Here is a 21,300-nt window from a genome sequence, read left to right as displayed (position 1 = left end):
CCAGCGGAGGAGGAAGAAGGCGAGGCGGCCATGCCGGCGGACGGGTCTATGCCGGTTCCGCTCCCCGCAGCTGCGGAGCCCCCGCCGTGTGTCCCGGGCGCCCTCCAGCAGGTATGTGCTTTACCGATATTTAGTGCTGGTCTACGTGGGGCGCCCGGGGGGAGGCGGGGGCGCTCTGTGGGCCGGCAGGCTCAGCGCTCAGGCGGTCTTGCCCCAGGGAAGTCTGGGAAGCCACAGGCGGGTCCCAAAGCGAAGCGGGGGCGGAGCCTGGAATTAAAAGGGCATGCACGGTCTCCTTTCCCTGCTGCAGTGCATGTGGACACACCAGCTCCAGTGTCTGCCTTGCCGGAGGGGGTTTCCCCGTACCTATGGGTCAATGGGCAATGTTACCTGCTCTCCCCTGCCACGCCGGTGCCTGGCCCTGCCCCCCCCCACAATTTTGGCTCCCCATTACAGGGATGTGCACACCTTGGGCCACCCACTGCCGCGCCGCCTGCCTATTCCCCCACTGGGGCTCCTACACAGGCTACTGTTTTGGACCCAGCGGGTGCTGTGCCCCACATACTGCCCCCCCCGGCCACCAAGTCTGCGGCCCCTGGTGCGACTGGTCCCCACACTGCGCCCTTACAGCCCCTGGTTTCTGGTGGGTTGGGTCTGGATCACAGGGGGGCGCCCCCTGTTTATGGTCAAGCACTGTTCCCGGTCCCACGGGGACGGCCTGGTGTCCTTCAGGGCGGGCCTGCGACTGGGTCGGGTGGTGTCCCTGGTCTGGCGTCGGTTGTTCGGCCCTCGAGGGGTGCTCGCGATTCCGCAGTGGGGGAGGATGGTTTTGCGAATTCTTCATTGTCTGGCTTGAGCGGCGTCAGTTTTCAAGCTGCGCCTCCGGCTGGGCGGCTGTAGGCTGGTTCTACGGGCCCGGGAACTGTCCCAACGGCTGTTTCCAGTGGTGGGCTCACAGGGGAGTTATCTGGAGCGGATATCTCTTCTGCAGTTTTGCGTGAGCACAGCTTTCAGAACATTGACTGGCAGTTTTATGATGGGGGTATTGGTGATGGGGCTCTGCCAAGTGGCAGTACGAAAGTTGCATTTTCTGATGAAGCTTTCTATGGGAATTTTCATGATGATGATTTGGAAGAAGGGGAATTGAGAGATAAAGATGTTGGGCTTTTGGCAGCACGGGCCCAGAGGGGCGGGTTGGGGCAACCCCCTGTTTCTCGTGTTTTGCAGGAGTCTCGTGCGGACCATGCAGAAGTGCGAGGGGCAGTGAGGTCTGGACCTTCTCAAGGGGATCGTGTGGCTGTTCAACCACAGTCGGAGCAGTTGCCAAGAGGTAAGGATGGGTGGTGGGCCGTGTGGCAACCAAGGGAGGGTCTCCCTGTTAAGAGTACAAGATCAATTGGTACGGGTGATGGGGTTGTTGGTGAGCGAGTCGCTCTGGCACCGAGGCTTGAGCGGCCGGTGATTTCGAATGTTTCTAGTGTGCAATCTTCAAGGGAAGTTTCTACAGTGGGGAGTGGGGGGGCTGCTACCATACCTGTTACGGAGGATAGTATCCTACCTAAAAAACTGCCTTATTCTGGGGTGGGGATGCCTTTGGGGTCACATTTGTCCGAGAAAACAAAGAATCACATATGGTCTGGTGAATTTGTGGATGTGTTTCGGCTTCTACATAGAGATGTCCAAGCTAAGGAAGGGTCGAAGGAGGAGGAATTAGAATTGGCTCGGAGGCCTCGTGTCCCGAAGTCGATAGAGAACTGGACTTTGGCCTTTCTTATCTATGCCAGCGTTTATTGCCAACGTCATCCGGGTAAGGCGATAGACATGTTTAAATATGCCGATGTCATCCGCAAAGCTCACAGCTATTTTGGAGGCTTTGCCTGGTTGTCGTATGACGAGGAGTTCAGGGCACGTATGAGTGTTTTTCCTGAGCGTTCATGGGGTGAGGTTGATTCAGAATTGTGGCTTCAGTGGATGGCATCGGCTCACCCGCCCGCTACGACCCACACGGCTAGCGGGCAACCAGTGTATTATCGGCCCTTTCCAGCTCGCCCGCTCTTTCTGGGGCGGGGGTGTGGGGCAGAGGTCAATCATCCTCCTCTGGCACTTGCTGGCATTTTAACAGGGGTTCCTGTAACCGACCAGCTTGCAGATATAAACATGAGTGTTCGCAGTGTGGGGGACGTCATGCGCTCACCCAGTGTTTTCCCGGACAGCGCTTTGGTGATCAAGGAAGGGGTTCAGGGGGCAGGGGACAACCTCAGCACTCTGTTTATAAGGGCTCCTACTCCTATTAGGCAGGATGTTCTGGATCTCTGGTTGGTTGATTATCCTGATTTTGAGGCTGCTAAGATTTTAATTGGGTTCCGGATTGGGTATCAGGGTCCCAGGGTGGGTCGGTGGTCTGACAATCTGAAGTCTGCGAAGGAGAGTCCTCATGTTGTGCGGAAGAAGCTAGATGCCGAACTTGCAGCGGTCGGATTGCTGGTCCTTTCCTGAGTTGCCCTCTCCCTGACTTGATCATCTCGCCTCTGGGCGTGGTACCTAAAAAGGCGGTGGGGGAGTTTCGCCTTATCCATCACCTGTCATGGCCCGAGGGTGCATCCATTAACGATTTTATTGATCCAGCTGACTCAACTGTCAATTATGCTTCAGTGGATGATGCCTTGCGGCTTGTTCGCACGGCTGGTGTTGGGGCTTTGCTGGCGAAGAGTGACATTCAGTCGGCTTTCCGGCTCTTGCCCATTCACCCTTGGGATTTCAGTCTTCTGGGCATGCATTTTGATGGTCGTTTCTACGTTGATAAGGTGTTGCCCATGGGCTGTTCAGTGTCATGCTCACTCTTTGAGACATTCAGTACATTTCTGCAGTGGCGCTTCACTTTTGTCAGTGGCCACGTCCTGGTCTGCCATTACCTCGATGACTTTCTTTTCATTGGTGAGGGTCACTCTGGGCAGTGTCAGTCGGCTTTGGCAATCTTTCAGGCTCTGGCTGAGGAATTGGGCGTTCCTTTGGCGCCGGATAAGACCGAAGGTCCCTGTACATCCCTGACTTTCTTAGGGATTGAAATTGATACCATGTCTATGATGGCGAGATTGCCTGCGGCTAAAGTGCGAGAAATGTCTGAGTTTATCCGACTGGTGTTGGGGGAGCGGAAAGTAGTTTTGCGGACCGTCCAGAAGCTTTTGGGGCACCTCAATTTTGCTTGCCGGGTTGTTCGGGCGGGCAGGACGTTCTGTAGACGTCTGGGTCTTTCAATGTCCGGCGCCAGCCTTCCCCATCATCGGGTGCGCATTACAACCGCTTTGCGTGCCGATTTGACTGTCTGGCTCCGTTTCCTGCAAGATTTCAATGGCGTGTCCTTGTTTTTTGCGGATGAGGACATGGTGTGGCAAGTGCAGTTGTTCACGGATGCGGCGGGAGCTCACGGATTCGGTGTATTTTGGGAAGGTCGTTGGTGCGCGGCCGGCTGGCCGGTGCACTGGAAGGAACAGGGTCACAGCATAGCGTTTCTGGAGCTCTTCCCGCTGCTGGTTGCTTTGTATCTCTGGGGGGAGGAGTTTCAGAATCGCTCCGTCTTGTTCCATGTGGACAATATGGCAGTAGTCCATCTTGTTAATCACCAAAAGGCTCGTGACTTGCGTGTTTTGAAGCTCCTGCGCGCATTCATGCTGCGGTGTCTACAATTAAATATTGTCTTTAAAGCTCGGCATGTTCCTGGAACTTCTAATTGCATCGCTGACTCTTTGTCTCGCTTTCAGTGGTCCGAATTCCGCAAATTGGCTCCTAGGGCGGACCTGGAACCAACGGCAATCCCACAGTACGTATGGGACCTGGGGGATTGAGGGTACACCATTTGGTCGAAAATTCAGTGGCTGACTCCACACGGCGGGGTTATGTGAAGGCCTGGCATGAGTTTCTGCAGTTTGGTGAGGATCTGGCGGGGCCGATCAGGGCCGGGTTATCCGATGAACAATTCCTCTTGCAGTTTGTTTTACATTTAGCGGACAAGGGCCTCTCTCCCACAACCATTTCTGGCAAGTTGGCTGGGGTTTCTTTTTATGGGCAGCTTTGGTGGGGGAGGGATCCTGTTGGGGGGGTGTTGGTTCGTAAAGTGTTGAAGGGTTTGACTAGGCTCCGGGCTGGTGGTCAGCAGCTCCGGCAGCCGGTGACTTTTGATTTGCTCCAGTTGCTTTTACCGGAATTAGAGGTGTGTTGCCATGATGCTTTTGAGTGTTCCAAATTTCGTTTGTGTTTTGTCTGGTTATTCTTTGGGGCATTTCGGGCCTCAGAGTTGTTGGGTTTGCGGGGTAGGGTGGGTATGACCAGCAGTGAGGTGGTGTTGGAACATGACAGAGTGCGGCTGTGGCTGCGGATGTCCAAAACCGATCAGATGGGGAGGGGTAAGTGGGTGTTCCTGGGCAGGAGTGGTGTCTCTGCATGTTGCCCGGTTGGGGAATGGGAAGTTTTTGTGTCCTCCCCGAATTTTACCCAGGGGACCATTTTTTGTCATGCTGATGGTAGCCCTATAGTTGCACCTCAATTGTTGGCTGTATTACGCAAGGTTTTGTTGCACCTGGGGAGGGATCCTGCTCAATTTGGTACCCATTCATTCAGGATTGGGGCGGCGACGGAGGCCGCTAGGTTGGGGTGGGATTGGTCACAAATTCGTCGCATTGGACGTTGGCGCTCCAAGTGTTGTGAAAAATATGTGAGAAAATAGTCCATTTTTGCTTGTCTAACATTTCTTTTTCTCCTAGGTCCTTGGCCCTCAGTCGTCGGATCCAAAAGGAGGGTGTGGATCCTGGGGCACTCTTTTGTTAAACGGGCAGCTTTAGCCGCTGCAAGTCAGCTTTGTGGGAGATCACTTGGTTTAAACAGCCTGACGCATGAAGTCTCCTGGCACGGAACGGGGGGCATGCGCTGGGGTGGTCTTTTTCCCGCCTTGGCTTCTTTGGTTTCACAGTGTTTTGGGGGCCCTCCGGATCTCCTGGTGCTGCATCTAGGCGAAAATGACTTGGTTTCACTCTCCGGTTTGACTTTGTTGAAATTAATGAAACAAGACCTGGAAGTCATCAAGACCACATGGGTGAGCACCATGCTGATATGAACTGAGTTTGTGCCTCGTTTGCAATGGCGTGGGGCAAGGAGCCAGTCCGCCCTGGAAAAGGCTCGACGGAAAGTTAATAGAACAATGCGACTTTTTTGTCACCATTTAGGTATCTACAGTTTGGATCATTACCATTTAAAAGTCTCAGAACAGCATTTATTCTGTGAGGACGGTGTACATCTGTCTTCATTGGGCATTTCCTTTTACCTTCTGGAGCTCAGGGATTTGATTAGCAAAGTTCTTCAGGTGCAGTTGTGGTGTGCTCCTTCCTTTCCATTTTTAGGTGGGGCAGGAAAACGCTAAAGGTTTTCCTGGGTGGCGGGTTTTGCTAGTAGGGTGGGCAGCCTGGAGCGGGTTGGCCATCCTGAAGGGTAGCTCGTTGGGTAGTACTAGGGGTAGTAGGCAAGAGTTCGTTTCGGGTTTCTGGGAGTTAGGTTTTTGTAGGCTTACTGTAGAGTTGAATTTATGGAAAATAAATAAATAATGAATGTGTTCATGAAATTTATGATGCACCTGTCTTAAAATAAAGTGGCCTTTCTTGCTCCTAAAGAGGTGTGGACAGTGATTTCTTGCGCGAGGGGGGACCCAGGGAGAGCCAGGCGCGAGCTGGTCTCTCCCTGGGTGCGTTCGCGCGAGAGTCAGGGTAACAGGTGGGGACTGATTAGGGGAGTAGATAAAAGCGAGTCAGGCTGGCGGTTGGGAACTGCGTGGCGGGAGGCAAGGGAAGGGAGGTTTTGTTTTTGCCCCACCCACCCTCCCCCTTTTTTATTTATTTTGGGTTTTTTATTTTGCGGTGCTCTAGGTGCTGCTTTGGTTTTAGGTTTGCCACTGTTAGGACAGGTGTCTTTGTTCCTTTAGGAGGCGGGTTTTGCTAGTGGGGTGGGCAGCCTGGAGCGGGTTGGCCATCCTGAAGGGTAGCTCGTTGGGTAGTACTAGGGGTAGTAGGCAAGAGTTAGTTTCGGGTTTCTGGGAGTTAGGTTTTTGTAGGCTTACTGTAGAGTTGAATTTATGGAAAATAAATAAATAATGAATGTGTTCATGAAATTTATGATGCACCTGTCTTAAAATAAAGTGGCCTTTCTTGCTCCTAAAGAGGTGTGGACAGTGATTTCTTGCGCGAATCGCATTGGCGCTGAAAAAGAGTGACCAGGCTCAATCAAATGAATGCTTACAGAAGTAAGGTCAATGTAAGTGTTTTGGGTTACTATTTTTGACTGAAATGTTAATTCATTCCACAGTGCTGCCGACAACACTTGTAGCCGCTTGGTCCGGGCACCCTTTAACAAACACGCATTGATTGGCAGACCTGATAAGGCCCAATCAGCTGTGACGTCCACGCTCCTGTCTCTGAGAAGCAGGTTGTTAGAAGCGGGAGTGGTCGTGAACACAGACGATAAAAACACTAGCACAGCACGGTGTTCTGCCTGCCTCCTTTCCTTCGGGTATTTATCTGCACTACCCCCCTCGCCACCAACCCAGTAAATCTCCTCTCTGTGGGTGAGGCCGGCAGAAAAGCAAGAGAGCCCCTTTTGAAATGATATGCCCTATGTCTTTATGTAGGATCAAGTACACTCACCCCATTTGCCTCCACCAACACTAAATCGCTCTGTGTGCTGTACCTGGCATGTTATCACCGAATATGCACCAGTCGTTTTCCTGTCACATGTGCCAGTTTTTTTGTAAAATAGTAAAGGTAGACCTGTTGGGGCAGACAGGGCTGTGACGGCAACGCAAGCTGAGGTTTGGTGGGACCACTGGCAAATAACAGTTTCAGTACATGGTGCCTCTTCAGGTCCCATCGCAGTTTATGTGGTTGAAATGCCATGACGCTAGCCCTGCCTGAAGTGCCATTCTGCACTCCTGTCTGAACATTTCAGAGGCAGTGCGGGGGGGGGGGGCGGAACATGGAATATCTGGTATGTGGGTTATTCCCCATTTCTATAGTTTGCTGCATTGCTGTGCCAGACCTTGATGCCACTGCTGCAGTCAGACATGCAGGCGGCTCATCTCTAGGCCCGAATGTGTAATGCTTTGCATGTGCACGCACTGGCAGACCGAGTGCACGTGCACCGATTTAATTGAAACAGACAGTACCAGCACTTCTGAGCAGCAGCTCAATACTTTTAAGGGGAGAGTGCAGGTCACAAGGCGTAAATGCACGCTAGTATCTCGACTTGAAGCACTCGCTGTGTGGGAGCGTCATATATTTTGTAATTTTGTGTTTAGTAGCATCAAACGAGATTTCCGTCTTATCCCAGCACAAAAGTCAGTGTGTAATGGGAAGGTAGTTCGCCAACAGAACACGTGTTTTTTCCTGCGTAATCAAATGGCAGTTGCTCTGCATTGGACTACACAAGGATCAAACAAAAACATCCATTGTGATGAAAGAGTTGTACAATAACACTTTTCAGTGAGTTTTACAAGAGTGCATCCGTTGGAAATGCACGTGTACCCTTTACTGTTCAATTAAAATTAGTACACAGTGAGCGCTGGGTGCCCTACGCGTATGTGAACACATTTTAATAGTTGATGGATAATGTCTTTTTCTGAGTTTGGTTTTGGAGACTGGAAGAATCAGTACACCCACCTGTGTACCATGGCAGAATTTGAAGTTGCCTACAATTTACAAGTCGGGTTGTATTTTTTATTGTTTATAAACATCTCCCATCGTATCTTAGTTATAAATTAATTGTTTGAATAATAAAAAAATAATTCTATAGATTGAACATGTATATAGCAGTGTGTATTGTACGTTCTTTCATTGTGTATTGGCACTGTGTGCCTTTTACCCCATAGCATGTATGAATTACATTAGCTGCATATAATAGCAACAAACGGAGCGAGTGTAACTACAAAATTTGTTTACAAATGCTATTGGTGTCACATTTGCGAAAGTTAAAACTATTGGCATTGTAAATGAAAAAGCTATTAATTTCGCTATTTTCAAAACCAACACATAAATAAAAAATTTGTCATTTACAAAACCAATAGCTCAAACTTTCCTAATGCGAGACCTATTGCATTGCAAATGCTTGTTTCCATATGGCATGGGTGTGTCCACAGATTGTGGCCTTTTAGAACCAGATATTCCAGGAACCGGGGAACATTGTGGGTATTCCACTTTCTCCGGACCCCCTATTAGCCCTATTGGGATACACTAAACAACAGCCTAAAGAGTTAGGAAGCTTTTGGGTTAGGGTCTCCTGGCTAAGAGGCGAATAGCTATGCGCTCTGCGCAAGGACACCCACCCTCAAAATTGGAGTGGGAAAAAGATATGATTTTTTGTAACACTCAGTCTGAAATATATAGTGAGCTAATGCCGCCACAAAGCTGCCCCAAGAATTTCTGGGGGCTGTATAAACAGTATTTGCAGTATTTGTTGTCAAGGGATGAGAATGGAATGGACGATGACTAAACTTACGGCCCAGGAGCAATCCGCTCAAATTACAATGTGTCACCAAGGGTAATACTGTTGTACATGGTAATAATTATTTTCATTTGGAGTGATGTTCATTACAAAATACTTATGACTGGGATGTGTTATTCGATATGTGGCTACTGTTCCTACTGCATATCTTATGGGTCACTTCCTGAACGATTTTTCATTCATTTATCACTGATTGTACCCTTGCCATAATGTTACTGATACTGAATTATGTACACTGCTGTGGACTGTTAAATAAAATCAATAATTAATTAAAATAAAATAAAATAAAAATGTATGCATATTGGGCTGGTAAGGAGGACTGATGGGCAGGGATTTCCAGAAACAAGAAGGAATGTTTTAGCAGGATATTTGTCGAACGTTCTTGAGAAACGACTTTGCCCAGTAAAAATTTCAAGTAATTGGTGTGGGATAACATTTTACAGTGCATATTGTTGCAGTTGGAAGCTGACAACTGTTGAAATGGAACATATGATAATCAAAGGCTAAATCGGGGAAATGTGATGAAGAAAACAAACTGTGAAACGTGATGCCAATTGGAACTTATAAAATTCATATAAAGGGTATTATTAGGGGCAGGTGGGGTGAATCGAAGGCGTAAATGATTATGGTGTACGTTTTTATGGATACTTTTTGGGCAGTTTGTAGAGAGAAGAAACATTATTTCAGAGTTAGATGAAGGGCGATGTATAAGTTTGAATAAGATGGGAGATTGGTTGTAATGATCAAAGACAAGTCAGACCAGTAATGAAATGAAATGAAATGAAAATTACATTTATATAGCACATATACTACCCTGAGGCCTCGCAGCGCTAGTATCTGAATCAGAAGGGTAAAGGGATTCATGCTAGCAGGATGTACCAAATAGGTGGGTTTTTAAGAGTTTTCTGAATGCCAGCAAGTTATTGGTCCTTCTAAGCGAGAGGGGGAGGGAGTTCCACAGCTTTACAGCGTTGAATGTAAATGAGCGGCCTCCCAAACAGGGTTTGTTTATCTTGTTCGAGGTGGCCAAGTGGAATGAACTGGAGCGCAAGGCTCTGTGGGGGAGGTAAGGGGTAATCAAAGGGTGCATTATGACAGGACCGGTCCTCCAGATTGCTTTCTGCGTAAGACACATAGCTTTGAACTGAATCCTTGCTGTTATAGGCAACCAGTGTAACTTCTTAAGAGCAGGCTTAGCAGATTGCCTCTGTGGGATTTGGTAGAGCAATCAGGCGGCACAATTCTGTGTGACCTGAAGTTTATTAATTGTGGCCTTTGGGGCTCCCAGATAGAGAGCATTGCTGTAATCCAGGCGAGAGAGTATCAGGGCCTGAACCATGACTCTCCTTGCCTGGAACGGAAGAAGAGGGAGGATGTTACGGAGCATCCTCATCAAACTGTAACAGGTAGATGAGGTCTTAGTGACCTGGACCATAAAATCCAGGGAACTATCTAGCCAGACTCCCAGGCTGTTTATCTGTGTTTTTGGGGAGGGAGGGGGTCCCATACATTCCGGCCACAAAGGGACCAGAATGTTCGGTGCGGGGTTGCCTAGTAACATAATTTCCGATTTTTCCCCGATGAGTCTAAGGCAGGAGAACTCCATCCACTTGGCAACCGCATCCAGACAGGGGCCCAGGGTGCTAGACGACCCCCCAGCCTGGTTTAATGAAACCACTAGCTGGGTGTCGTCTGCATAGGTGACAATTTTGACGCCAAAAGGATTGACCACCTCCGCCAGAGGTCTCATGTAAATATTAAAAAGGGTGGGGCTCAGGGCAGAGCCCTGAGGCACCCCGCACCTGAGTGGCTGTTTAGTGGAAACAATGTATCCCTCAAAGACCTGGAAGAAACGCTCCTCCAGGAAGGAGGTCAGCCATGTCAGTGCCACGCCCGACACCCCCATGCCACTAAGACGATGTAATAAAATGGCATGGTTAACCGTGTCGAACGCGGCACTGAGATCTAATAGGATGATGGCCGCCTTGCCTCCCCGGTCTAGCAGACTCCTTGTCTCCACTATCACGGCCAACAGAGCTGTCTCGGTCCCGTGCTGGGGACGAAACCCCGTCTGAGACGTAGAAAGCATTTGGTTTGATTCCAAATGCTCGACCAGTGAGTTGTTAATGTGTTTCTCCACCAGTTTGATCATCCAGGGCAAAAGGGAGATAGGGCGATAGTTGGACAGATTGCTTTGGTCCAAAATGTTTTTTTTAATAAAGCCCTGACCATAGCGCATTTCCATGATACAGGAACTATACCTGAGGCAATTGAAGTGTTACTGGGTGAATCATGTCAATGACCTTAATTAGAGATTGAGGAGGCGCTGGGTCTCTCGGGGAACCCGAGGTGACCTTGGGAATTATTTTCTCCAAGGAAACGGGGTCTATAGGAGTGAATTGTTCCAACATGCAGATGACTGGGGAATCGGAGCTCACCGTTCCAGCTGTTTCTAACTCGGCACTGTTAGGGGTGAAGGAAGCATAGATAGTCTGGATTTTTTGATGGAAGATAGTTGCCTGGTTATTGCATCGTGTCAGTGCTCCTTCTGCGGAAACCAATTCTTGGGGCGGGGAGATCAGTGATTTAGCTATCTTAAAGATCTCCTTGGGCGAGTTGGCAGCTGTGTTGATTTTGGTTTCATAAAAGAGGGCTTGTGCTGCCTTGCTTTCAGTTTTGTAGAGACGGACCGCTGCTCTGTAGTCCGCTTTCTTATCTTGAGAGTAGTCCGTCTCCACCCCCTTTCCATCTTACGGCAAGATTGTTTCATGTCCCTTAGTTTAGATGTGAACCATGGGGCTACTTTTTGTCTCTTTATGTGCTGCAACCGTTCTTTGGGAAGGACTAGATCAAGGGAGTTCTGGATCCAGTTGTCAAAATTACTGCTGGCCTGGGTGGGATTGAAGACCTTTACTGGCTTGAGATCAGCAAGGGCAGACTCCCAATGACTAGGGGAAAGTTTTGACCACTTCCTACCCCATTGTTTTTTTGGCTCCTGAATAGACATGGAGCTCCCTGTTACCCAATTCAAGGGAATCAGGTAATGGTCAGTCCAGGGCAGAGGGAGAGGCATTCAGTGGTTAATGTATCAATATTACTGAATACGTGATCCAGTAAATGGCCCTTATTATGTATCGGGCGAAACCTTTTTGTGCCAGATCGATTGCTGGGAGACTCAGCCGCAAATTATTGGCCGAGGGGTCGAGAGAATTATCCAGATGGAGATTTAGGTCGCCTAGTACCGTTTAGTTGGCCGACGCAAGTGCTGAGTCGGCGACTAGGTTGACCAAGTTGGGGATAAACTGACCCAGGGCTCCAGGTGGACGATAGACCAGGATACCCGAAAAGGTGTTTATTGGAGAAAGTTCTAATGCAAAGGACATGCTTTTGCAGCCTGAAAGTAAGGTGGAAATGATACGTCATTGACATCTCTCTCTATAAATGATAGCTAACCCGCCTCCTCTACCAGAGGTGCAGTCGACTCTTTTTATTGTGTAACCTTGCGGAGTGGCCCAGACAATAGTTGGGTCAGCTTCCGGTTGGAGCCATGTCTCTGTCACTTAGTAAGGTCACTTATTTGGAAGTGCTAGGAGAGCTATCTTTGGGTCTCTCAGGGCCATCGTTGGCATCATTGCTACTACTGAGAAAATGACTGAAGAAGATGGAGACTGTGGAGGAGATACTGGGGAACTGTTCCTTTTGGGTAAGGGCTGCAACAGGGGCATCTAGCACAGGGCTGAATATTGACTCCCTGATGGAGATTTTTCAACAGATATTTCAAGGATATTTGTATCATTCCCAACTCCCTTCCTATCATTAACATCCGAAATTCCAAAGCTTGTTTTTGTACCCAACCACTGTATAAAGAAAGTTAAAGGGTCATGCAGCTCAATTTTGACTATAGAATTTTCATTGGCTAACAAGGCAACAAAGTGGGCTTGAAATGACCATGTGGAAAACAAGTATTAAGCATCAATAAATTAACAGTTCACACGATGAGGAAGGTGGTATGTGAGGCAGAAACTGGTGCCCAAAATGGTGCGAAAGGAAAAGGAGGTTATCTTAATTATGCTTATCAGTCTTATTTGGGACAATACTTTTGGTAAAGTGAACTTGGCGAAAGGTTAATAAAGACATAAGGATGTAACATCGGAACAGGCTAGAGCGACACAATGCTCCACATCATGTTTATAAGGTCATATTTTCCTGGGACTAACCAGGTCCCTGTACCCTGCCTGCACCCCATCATGGTTGGCTTGAACTTGTAGTTTTGTGCCAGTCAGTGGCAACCAGATAATCACAGTTGGCGCTTTGCGCATTTAGGTGCTTACTTACCATAAAACTTTGAAATTGTGTAAGTATTTTTTGTTACATTAAATAGGTATTTGCCTCATTCCCAAACCCCTACCTAGCATCAACATGTGTAATTTCCAAGCTTATTTTTCTGCACACACACTGGTTAAATGATGTTAAAGGATCATGGCCGCTCACATCAGCATATAGGGCATTCATGGTCTAAGTGGTCCAGAAAGTAGACAGAAAATAACCACATGTAAGACAAGAAGTAAGAATCTTTAACACATTAACCGTCCATAAGATGGGCAAGGAGGCCTTTGAGGGGAGAAACTGATGCCCAAAATGCTGTCAAGGGCAAACAAAGTTATCCTATATTTGCTCATCATTAACATTAGGGACAATGATTTTGTTAAAGGGAATGTGGCGAAAAGTTCAAAGAGACCGTTCACCAAGGGACATACTAGAGCATCATTAGGCTCTGTCCAAAATGAATAAAGCTATTCATAGAAGAGTTTGAAGTGCTGCATCAAACCAGTGGCTATTGAGAAACTGATCAAAAAAATTAATGGGGCGAGATGAGACAGTATTTAAATGTAGAGGAAACGATGAAGGTAGCACCTGATAAAAGACTGTAACTAAGGTGGCGGAGGGGGTTTAGCAAGGTGACACGCAGATTGTTTATGTATTACACATGCATTTCATGGCGGGAAGATGTTGACATTTTTAAGAAGAGTAGGCAGTAGAGGAGTATGCGTAGTCACTATTGTCCTCAGTGGATAGCTTTTCCTAGATGCAAGTTGTCATGTTGGCAGGTGCTACAGGATATTATCTTTAGTTTGGGTTGCTAAACACTATCGGCATTGTTCCAGCAAAGACAACAAAGCAAGGTGACCCTAGGGAGAAAGAAGGATGCCTGTCATCCCTGGGGAATGTCAGTGAACAGTTTGACCAGCCTGCAGAGCCTAGCGGTTATTGGGTAGTTTGTATTGGGGGGTGGGGAATGTGTGTGGGAAACCACACAGCATCAGCTGACTTCTAACTCGGATTATGGCTGTGCAGCAATCGGTCCCACTCTTTAGCTTTCTACATTTCATAATTAGGAAGAGCATTCATTTTTGTGAAGTTCTTGGTGTGATTGCTATAAATATTGGGTTATTGATATGAATCCTAGTATGCATGAAGTTAACAGAGGTATGTGTTACAGATAATAATTGTTTAACGGTATAGCTGATTGTATCAGTGCAACAGCAACTGATGCCCCTACACTAGCTGGAGAAAAAGTACCTATTCTGATGTTTGCCGACGACACGTTGATTCTCTCCAAGACCCCGAGTGGGCTTCAAAAGGCACTAAAAATCTTTGAGGATTTTTGTTGCCAGAGGGGCTTGGAGGTCAACGTGTCCAAGACAAAGCTAATGGCGCTCAACGCCCGGAAGGCAAATATGAGGGGTTTTAATATGAAGGATGGACCTCTAGAATTAGTAAATGAGTTCACCTATTTAGGAGTGAACTTTCAAGGAAGTATGAAGTGGGATCGCCAAATTGATTTAGCCTCACTTAAACTCAGACAGATCTCGGAGGCTCTCTGTCTGGAGCATAATCTTTCTCATTTTAAGCCTATTAGCCCAGCCCTTGAAATTTATAAACTCAAAGCTGTTAGCTCAGCATTACATGGTTCGGAAGTTTGGGGTTGTGAGAACCTTCCAGCTCTTACTATTTCTGAAAACAGGTTTCTAAGAAATAATACTGGACCTCCCCAGAGTACCCCTATGTGCCCGTTGTCAATGGATCTGGGTAAGAAACCTATTGCAGCAGTAGCTAAATTGCGTCCTCTTCTGTATTGGAGGAGACTATGGTCCACATCTGAACTTGCTGGTTATGCGCAGGGCTTCTTAGACATAATTAGGGCTGATACATTACATCGCATCAAATGGTTATGGGTAGTCCGAAACCTTTTAGGAGAGCCAGGTTTGATTGCATTGTGACTGATCCCGTAAACTCAATTTTTCCATCAAAAGCTGCGCTAAGACTAAATACTGGGATTTGTTTCAAGAAAAAAATGCAAGGCAACAAGTGTCTACATCCCTTACCAGCCGGATTCTGGATCATAAAGTCACCCGAGGTTGGAATCCTACTGGGATGCTATTACCAAACCCATGGACTGCAAGTTGTACTTTCAGTACAGGGTGGGTACGCTGCAGGGGAGATTTTTTACGATGAAATGGTCAATCCAACCTTCAACTAGGTGTCCAGGGTGTAGAGCCAATAACGAGTCCACGGCTCATATTCTTTTTGTTCGTGAAGCCTATGCTGCCCCGCGCCGGGCCTGGCTGATAACAATCTGTAGGCTCCTGGGCTCAAGGGTGGCTGCGGAAGCTGAACGCATTTTGCATACTGATACCTCACTACCCATTGCATTGACTTTGGCGAAATTTCTAGGCTGGGTATGGATTTTGAGGGCTCGCTTAATTGCTCAGAGTCTTTGATATTAAATATATAACAACTTTCTTATAATGCTGTATTTGCACATATTGTAATGTTCTAACTTTTTAAACCTGCTGTTTTAAAGATTTTATTGCCTGTATTTTTACTCAAGAGGATGTCCATAATTTTTATATTGTGATACATTATTTTTAAACTGTGATTTTGCTGTATTCGCTGATTTGCACATTGCTTTTATGATTGTAAAAGTCGAATAAAGCTTTATGAATTGAATTAATAATAATTGTTTATTCTAGTTACTTCAGGGAGGGGAAACAAGGCTAGTAGTGGTCAGATTTGTGAGGCTCTGAAGCCAGTAGCCCCTAGTGTATGCCAGTACAATGGTAGCGAACCGCTGAAGGTTGTAAAAATGCTAAAGAAATACTGAGGATGCTGGAACTGATATTGAGGGTGTTCCTATGACTTCTCCTTGGTCCTCGAGTTTGGGGCAATTTTGGCCTCAGGGGTCGATCTGCCACGAGTCTGGGTGAAGTCCATCACAAGTCCACTTGTCACTGGTCTACTGGTCTCTGGTTACAGCAAAATCAGTAGTTTACTTTTGCTGAAGATAACTTCCTTGCTGGATGACTAAATGGAGCAGGGAATAGCAGGGATGGCCTTCTTTGGTCCTCTCTCCAGCACACACATGATTTGAGGTCTAGGTCCCAGAAGTGCCACTTTTATGCCCATTATGATCCTAAGGGGATTTGGCAACTAACTAGCCAATGCTCTGCCAGGCCCCATTCCTCCTGATGAAGACTTACTGTGAAGTGTGTCATCCAGCTAGCCCATAATCACAATTCTTCCCACTCCCAACATGGCATAACCCTTCTCATAGTGTGTGGAGCTCCCTAGTCCAACCCAGAAGTGCGGCTACCTGGGGACTACACTCCCCTTGAAAAAACAATTTGACACCGTTTCTATCTCGCTGTCCAAGACACTGGCCTGTTTGCCGAAACAAAAAAACAGTCCCTCTTTAGTGGACTAACATTTGCCCTTCAAAGCAGCTTCCACCTTGAAGCTCTCCTTTTGGGCTCACACCCACTTTGGCTATCCTGCCAGGAGGAGGTCACATCTCCTTCCTCAGAGGTCCTTTGTTCCTCTTCCTGAGATTTGTTCTCACCTTAAACAGGAGGGCAGGTTGTCTCAAGCACAGCAGCTGTGTACGACCAAAAACGGCTACTGGAAATTTTGGGCATCAAAGTGACCACTTTCCAGAGTTGCCATTTGTGAAATAGGTACACTAAAATCCACTGACTTGAGCAACAATTTGGGTTTAATGCAATGATTCCTTTCATACCCTGGAGTACTATGTTTAGTAGTCCTATTTGGAAGCTAGCACTGCAGAGTTGTTGCCATGTAACTACATACTGCTAGTCTTGTCACAGTAAAAGCAGCAATGATGGTTTTTTATAGTCAGGACATGTAAAGTTAATAAAAATATATATATCCTTTTTAATCTAATGCACCCTGCCTTTGGGGCTCCATAGGCCTGCCTTGGGGTGACCTATAGGTATCAAAAAGGAATGTTTGGGCTTTGTCATTGTTTTAAATGGCCAAGTAAATTTAGCAGTTTAAAAATCATTCTGCCAGTCTGCAATAGTTTTGTCACACTTGTGGCACAATCAGTGCAGGAGTCTACGAGGGGCACTTAACGTGCAGGCACTTAGAATACCTAGTATCAAATACGAAAGAGTTATAAGTAAACCTATGCCAATTATGGGTGAGCCAATTTGACATATACCTTTTATGGGTCAGAGGACAGGCACTGTGGCCTGATTGGCAGGACGCAGTAATTTTCGGATTCAATAAAACAGCAGCACCAGCACTAAACTATGGGGATTATCATGCAAAAAGAGGCATTGCCTTGTAAGGCATCATACATGGTTTTGCCTGTTAGAACTGAAGTTGTAATGGAGTACAAATCAATTTACCTATTATTTCAGGAACCCACTTTCCCCATCCAGGAGGCATTGTATTGCATGTTCCTGTGAATTTCTCTGCTGGTCCATTTAACACCTTAGAGGAGTGAGGGCTCACCAGATTGAGGAATTTACCCCAGTTAGCAGCCACAAAGAAAACAATATTTTCCTTGCAGGATTCAAATGGGGGTACAAGCACTGGTGCCAAAGTTTTTACGGACTCATGTGTGTAAGTCTGGTACACCTCAAAGAAGGGGCAGGTATCTGTTCCTTTACTCACTGCCCTTGCCCAATGCCGCTTTCGGCCAAAAGGGCCCAAAGCCCCTGGAGGCCTGAGACTGGCTAAAATCGGTTGAGAAAAAGAGGCGGAACAGGAGGTTCAGGATGATACAGTTCTATCACTAGGTCTATAAGAAGAAAGAAAGACCAGCATGTCTAGGACAGTAAAGGAAGAGCACTAGGTCAAAAGAGTGATGATTTAGTTGATGGCTGAAAAGCCATGATTACAATCACAGTTGTGCTAGAAGGGGGTTGGGTCAAAAGTCCCAAGAAGTTGGCACTTTTTGAGGGAAAGGGTGGCTATGGAATTTTGCTCCAGTCATGCATTGAGATGTGCACTGACTGACCAGTACAGAATGTAATTTTTCCAGTGGTCTCTTGGTGGTCTCTTTATGCACTATTCATCTGTGAGGGGCCACTGCAAAGTTAGAGTTCACCCTTACACCAATGCTTGGAAGCAGCAAACATTTGCTCCATGCCAATGCAATTTACGTCAGTGTCCTGATTATAACATTAACTTGTTTTCAATACTTGTTAAGACATGTATACCCCTGGCCTTTATTGTCTTGACACTAACTCAGAAAAATTGTGGGTTACATTAATTTACTTTATGCCCTGTGGGTGCATAAAACAGGCCCTTGGCTCTGCACTGTGCTGGAAAAGTCCATCATAATATGGCATTTGGTTCTGTCTCCTCCTACTCTTTGTTCTCTAATATGCCTCCACAAATTACAAATATCCCAGTCCTTCTTTGCTAAATACATTTATAATTGCTCTCTTCTCTGTCCCTCTCCCACGGCCCTCCCTCTTTTAGAAATATCCTTGTTTCAAAAGCACCATGTGTCAACAAGTCACGTGTGACAACTTCAACGAGTCCTTCTTATTTTTAGGTCTCACCTAAAACAGCATATATTCTTTCTGTTTCAAGATATATTGTTATCTGACAATGGTCTTAGAGCCCACCCATTATTTAGCATTTGTTCACTTCCGTTCATATTCTTTCTTCTTATTCTTCAGCTTCCATAGGATTTCCGCCCTTGTATTGTCTTTGTCCCTCCCCTGGAGCATTGGCTTGTATCCCGCCACTGCTCATTTTTTAGGCGCTACTTGTTTAAGCACTCCACAAGAGTATTTGCATGTTTTCAGCTGTCTCTGTTGTGTACTTCTCCCCCCTCTGTGTACTACTTTCTTGCCCTCCCTCAGTTGTCATTCTTCCTTCCTCCCTGCTCAGTTTCTCTTGCTGGTCTTGCTTGTCCACCACCTCTTTCTTCGTTTGATCCCCATGCCCCGCCCACACACCCTCCATTGTTGGAATGCTTCCCCAGCACCTCCCGCCCACCCTCCGTTATTCGGGTGTTTCTCCAACGCCTCCTGCCTGCTGTTTTCTGTGTGCCATCCCTCTTGCCTGTCCTCCATTGTCTGTCCTCCCCAGCCCAGTGAACAGCATGGATAAAAATTATTGCCAAAGCCAATAGCTCTATCTCTCTTAAGCGAGACCTGTTTATTGAGATTATGAAGTGAAGCTACATGTCCCAGAATACAATTTGCTGTAGGGTAGAAAAAAGTCAGTATTAACATAAAAAGTCACAAATGACTTGGAACCGCGTAATAACTAAGGGGCAGATTTACAAGCCCATTGGGCCACATTTACGCCGCCGTTGCATCACTTCTGTGACGAAGCGGCGGTGTAAACCATGCGCCACATTGTGCCTCATTTACAACGTGACGCATCTAGGGAGATGTGTCACGTTGTAAAGGGTGGGCGCTCCGGCGCAGGAACGCCTCGTAAAAGTGACGCCGTGAAATCTACAAGATCTCACTGAGTCACTTTTACGTCCATGATGCGTCAAAACCCTGCGCCTGCTTAAAGCAGGCGGAAGGAGTGATGCAGCATTCAGGCATAGGGGTCCTCCGAGCATTGCTGGAGCTGCGTTGCGCTTGCGACACGACTCCAGCAATGCGCCGCCCTTACATCACAGGATGCGACACTCATCGCCCTATCCTTGCGCCACGGTGCGCTGCATTGTAAATGTGGCACATTTGCGGTGGTGCAGGGAGGGAATTGCGTGTCCCATCTTCTCTGGCGCATCCCTGCTGCTTTGCAGAGATTACACTCTCCACCCTCCCTGCCCCGTTCCCACTCTATACGTCTCGTGCTCCTTAAATACCTGTTAGCAAGGTGTGGCCCAGCTCGCAATTGATTTTCTCGGGATCAGGCCACAAGGAACTCGTCAGGACAAGCTCTTCCCTTCCCTCGAAGTTGGTGCCAGATTGTGATTCTCCGGCACAGGAACACGCACTCCGTGCCACACTAGTATGTGGTATTTTCTTTCGCACCGAGTTGTTCTTACTGCGCACCGCTGTATTCTGGCAGCCGCTGCTTCCTTCCCTCACAGCTTCTGGGGAAGCAGCATTCGAACCTGTGCTTTCATGGAGCAGGGACTCATTATGACGTCATAACTGGCTTGTGACGAATTATCACAGGTGAATTGTGGCCGCGGCGTAATGTATGTTCTTATCACAGGCGCGTCATACCGTCAGAAGGAACCTGGCATAAGAAAAGAAAGTACCGAACTGACAGAGAGGTAGCGCTTCGTTTTCCACTTTTGCTATAATTGTTTATTCTTCCTGCTCTTCACTTTACAACACATTCAAATAACATGCGTTGGCTGAAAGCGTTCTCTGAAACCAGACTTACCCGAGCACAGTATTCGGGGAGACGATTGAAATCCGCCTGCAGAATGTTCCCAACGAAGGGCAGGGAGGTGGGTCCGGGTGGGTAGCGGCTCCAACTCCTCCGGCGCTTCATGAAGTCAAGGATCAGCGCGAAGACGGTGAAGAAGAGAGTCAGCATCGTCAGGAAGGTACCCGAGGGCAGCAGGGACCAGAGGGGTGAGAGCAGACCCATGCTTGCTACCTCCGACTCGCTACCAAAAACTTCCCTTTCTGTCTCTCCTTTCCACACTTCTCGCCCCGTTTTAAATGTCAGTGCCTTTATTAGATGTAGCGCCGCAATTCCGGCACAGTCTGCTCCCGGTCTCAGTCTCTCTCCTTCTCACTTGTCTGCGCCAGTGAGCGCCCTCTCCCTGTAGATGTTCTTGCCTCCACCACTTCGGTGCCTTTCTCTCTCTTAGATTGCCCACCTTGCAGTGTTTCTAGTTCCCCCGTCCCGCTCCTCTTTAACTCACTTCCACGATGTTATCTTTTCTTCTCGCTTTACCTAGCTCCCCACAATTTCGTACAGTTTCAACTTTCACCCTCCCCTTCCCCTTCTGTTTCCCCCAATTAAATGCAGCCTCTTCCCTCTCGCCCCTCTTGTCTCCTCCCAAGTTGAATGTAGTTTCTTCCTGTTGCCTCTTCACTCTCGCCCCTCTTGTCTCCCACCAGTTAGATGTAGCTTCTTTCTGCTAGCCTCTCCCCTCTCTCCTCGCCTCTCTTGCCTCCCTCCTCCCAGGTGTATGTGGCCGCTACCTTTCAGCCTCCTCTCTGTCCTGTCCTCGGCTCACCTCCGTGTCCTTCCAGTTATACACAGCCTCTACCTGTCCCTCTGTTCTGCTTCCCTCTATTTATCGCTCTGTTTCTGCAGGAACGTGATCTGTTGGACTGATTAGTTACCCACTCATTGGCCATGAAAGGAAAAAAGAGGTGGAGTAGTGTAAACGAGCCGAGTCAGTAAAAGCTTCTGTCAGCACCTGATGTTGGCGAGCCAAGCAATGACATAGCCAATAGGCAGGGCACTGGAATTATGCAGCAGAGGAGAGACAAATTATGCGGCAGAGTTGAGTAG

General features: G+C 47.5%; 1 protein-coding gene across 1 annotated transcript in view; it reads right to left on the bottom strand.

The window, feature by feature from the left end:
* Positions 1-21,089, bottom strand: part of LOC147748024 (cytochrome P450 2D15-like) — a 404,801-nt gene extending 383,712 nt beyond the window's left edge. Inside the window, exon 1 of the mRNA XM_086957957.1 lies at positions 20,212-21,089. Coding sequence (XP_086814083.1) covers positions 20,212-20,421 — 210 coding nt within the window. The 5' untranslated portion in view covers positions 20,422-21,089. The remainder of the gene's footprint in view (positions 1-20,211) is intronic.
* Positions 21,090-21,300: the final 211 nt, after the last annotated feature.

This window comes from Lissotriton vulgaris, chromosome 1_1 (genome assembly GCF_964263255.1).
Source record: "Lissotriton vulgaris chromosome 1_1, aLisVul1.2, whole genome shotgun sequence".
NCBI lineage: Eukaryota > Metazoa > Chordata > Amphibia > Caudata > Salamandridae > Lissotriton > Lissotriton vulgaris.
Note: the sequence above shows the minus strand (reverse complement) of the source record. Positions and strands in the feature narration are given on the sequence as shown.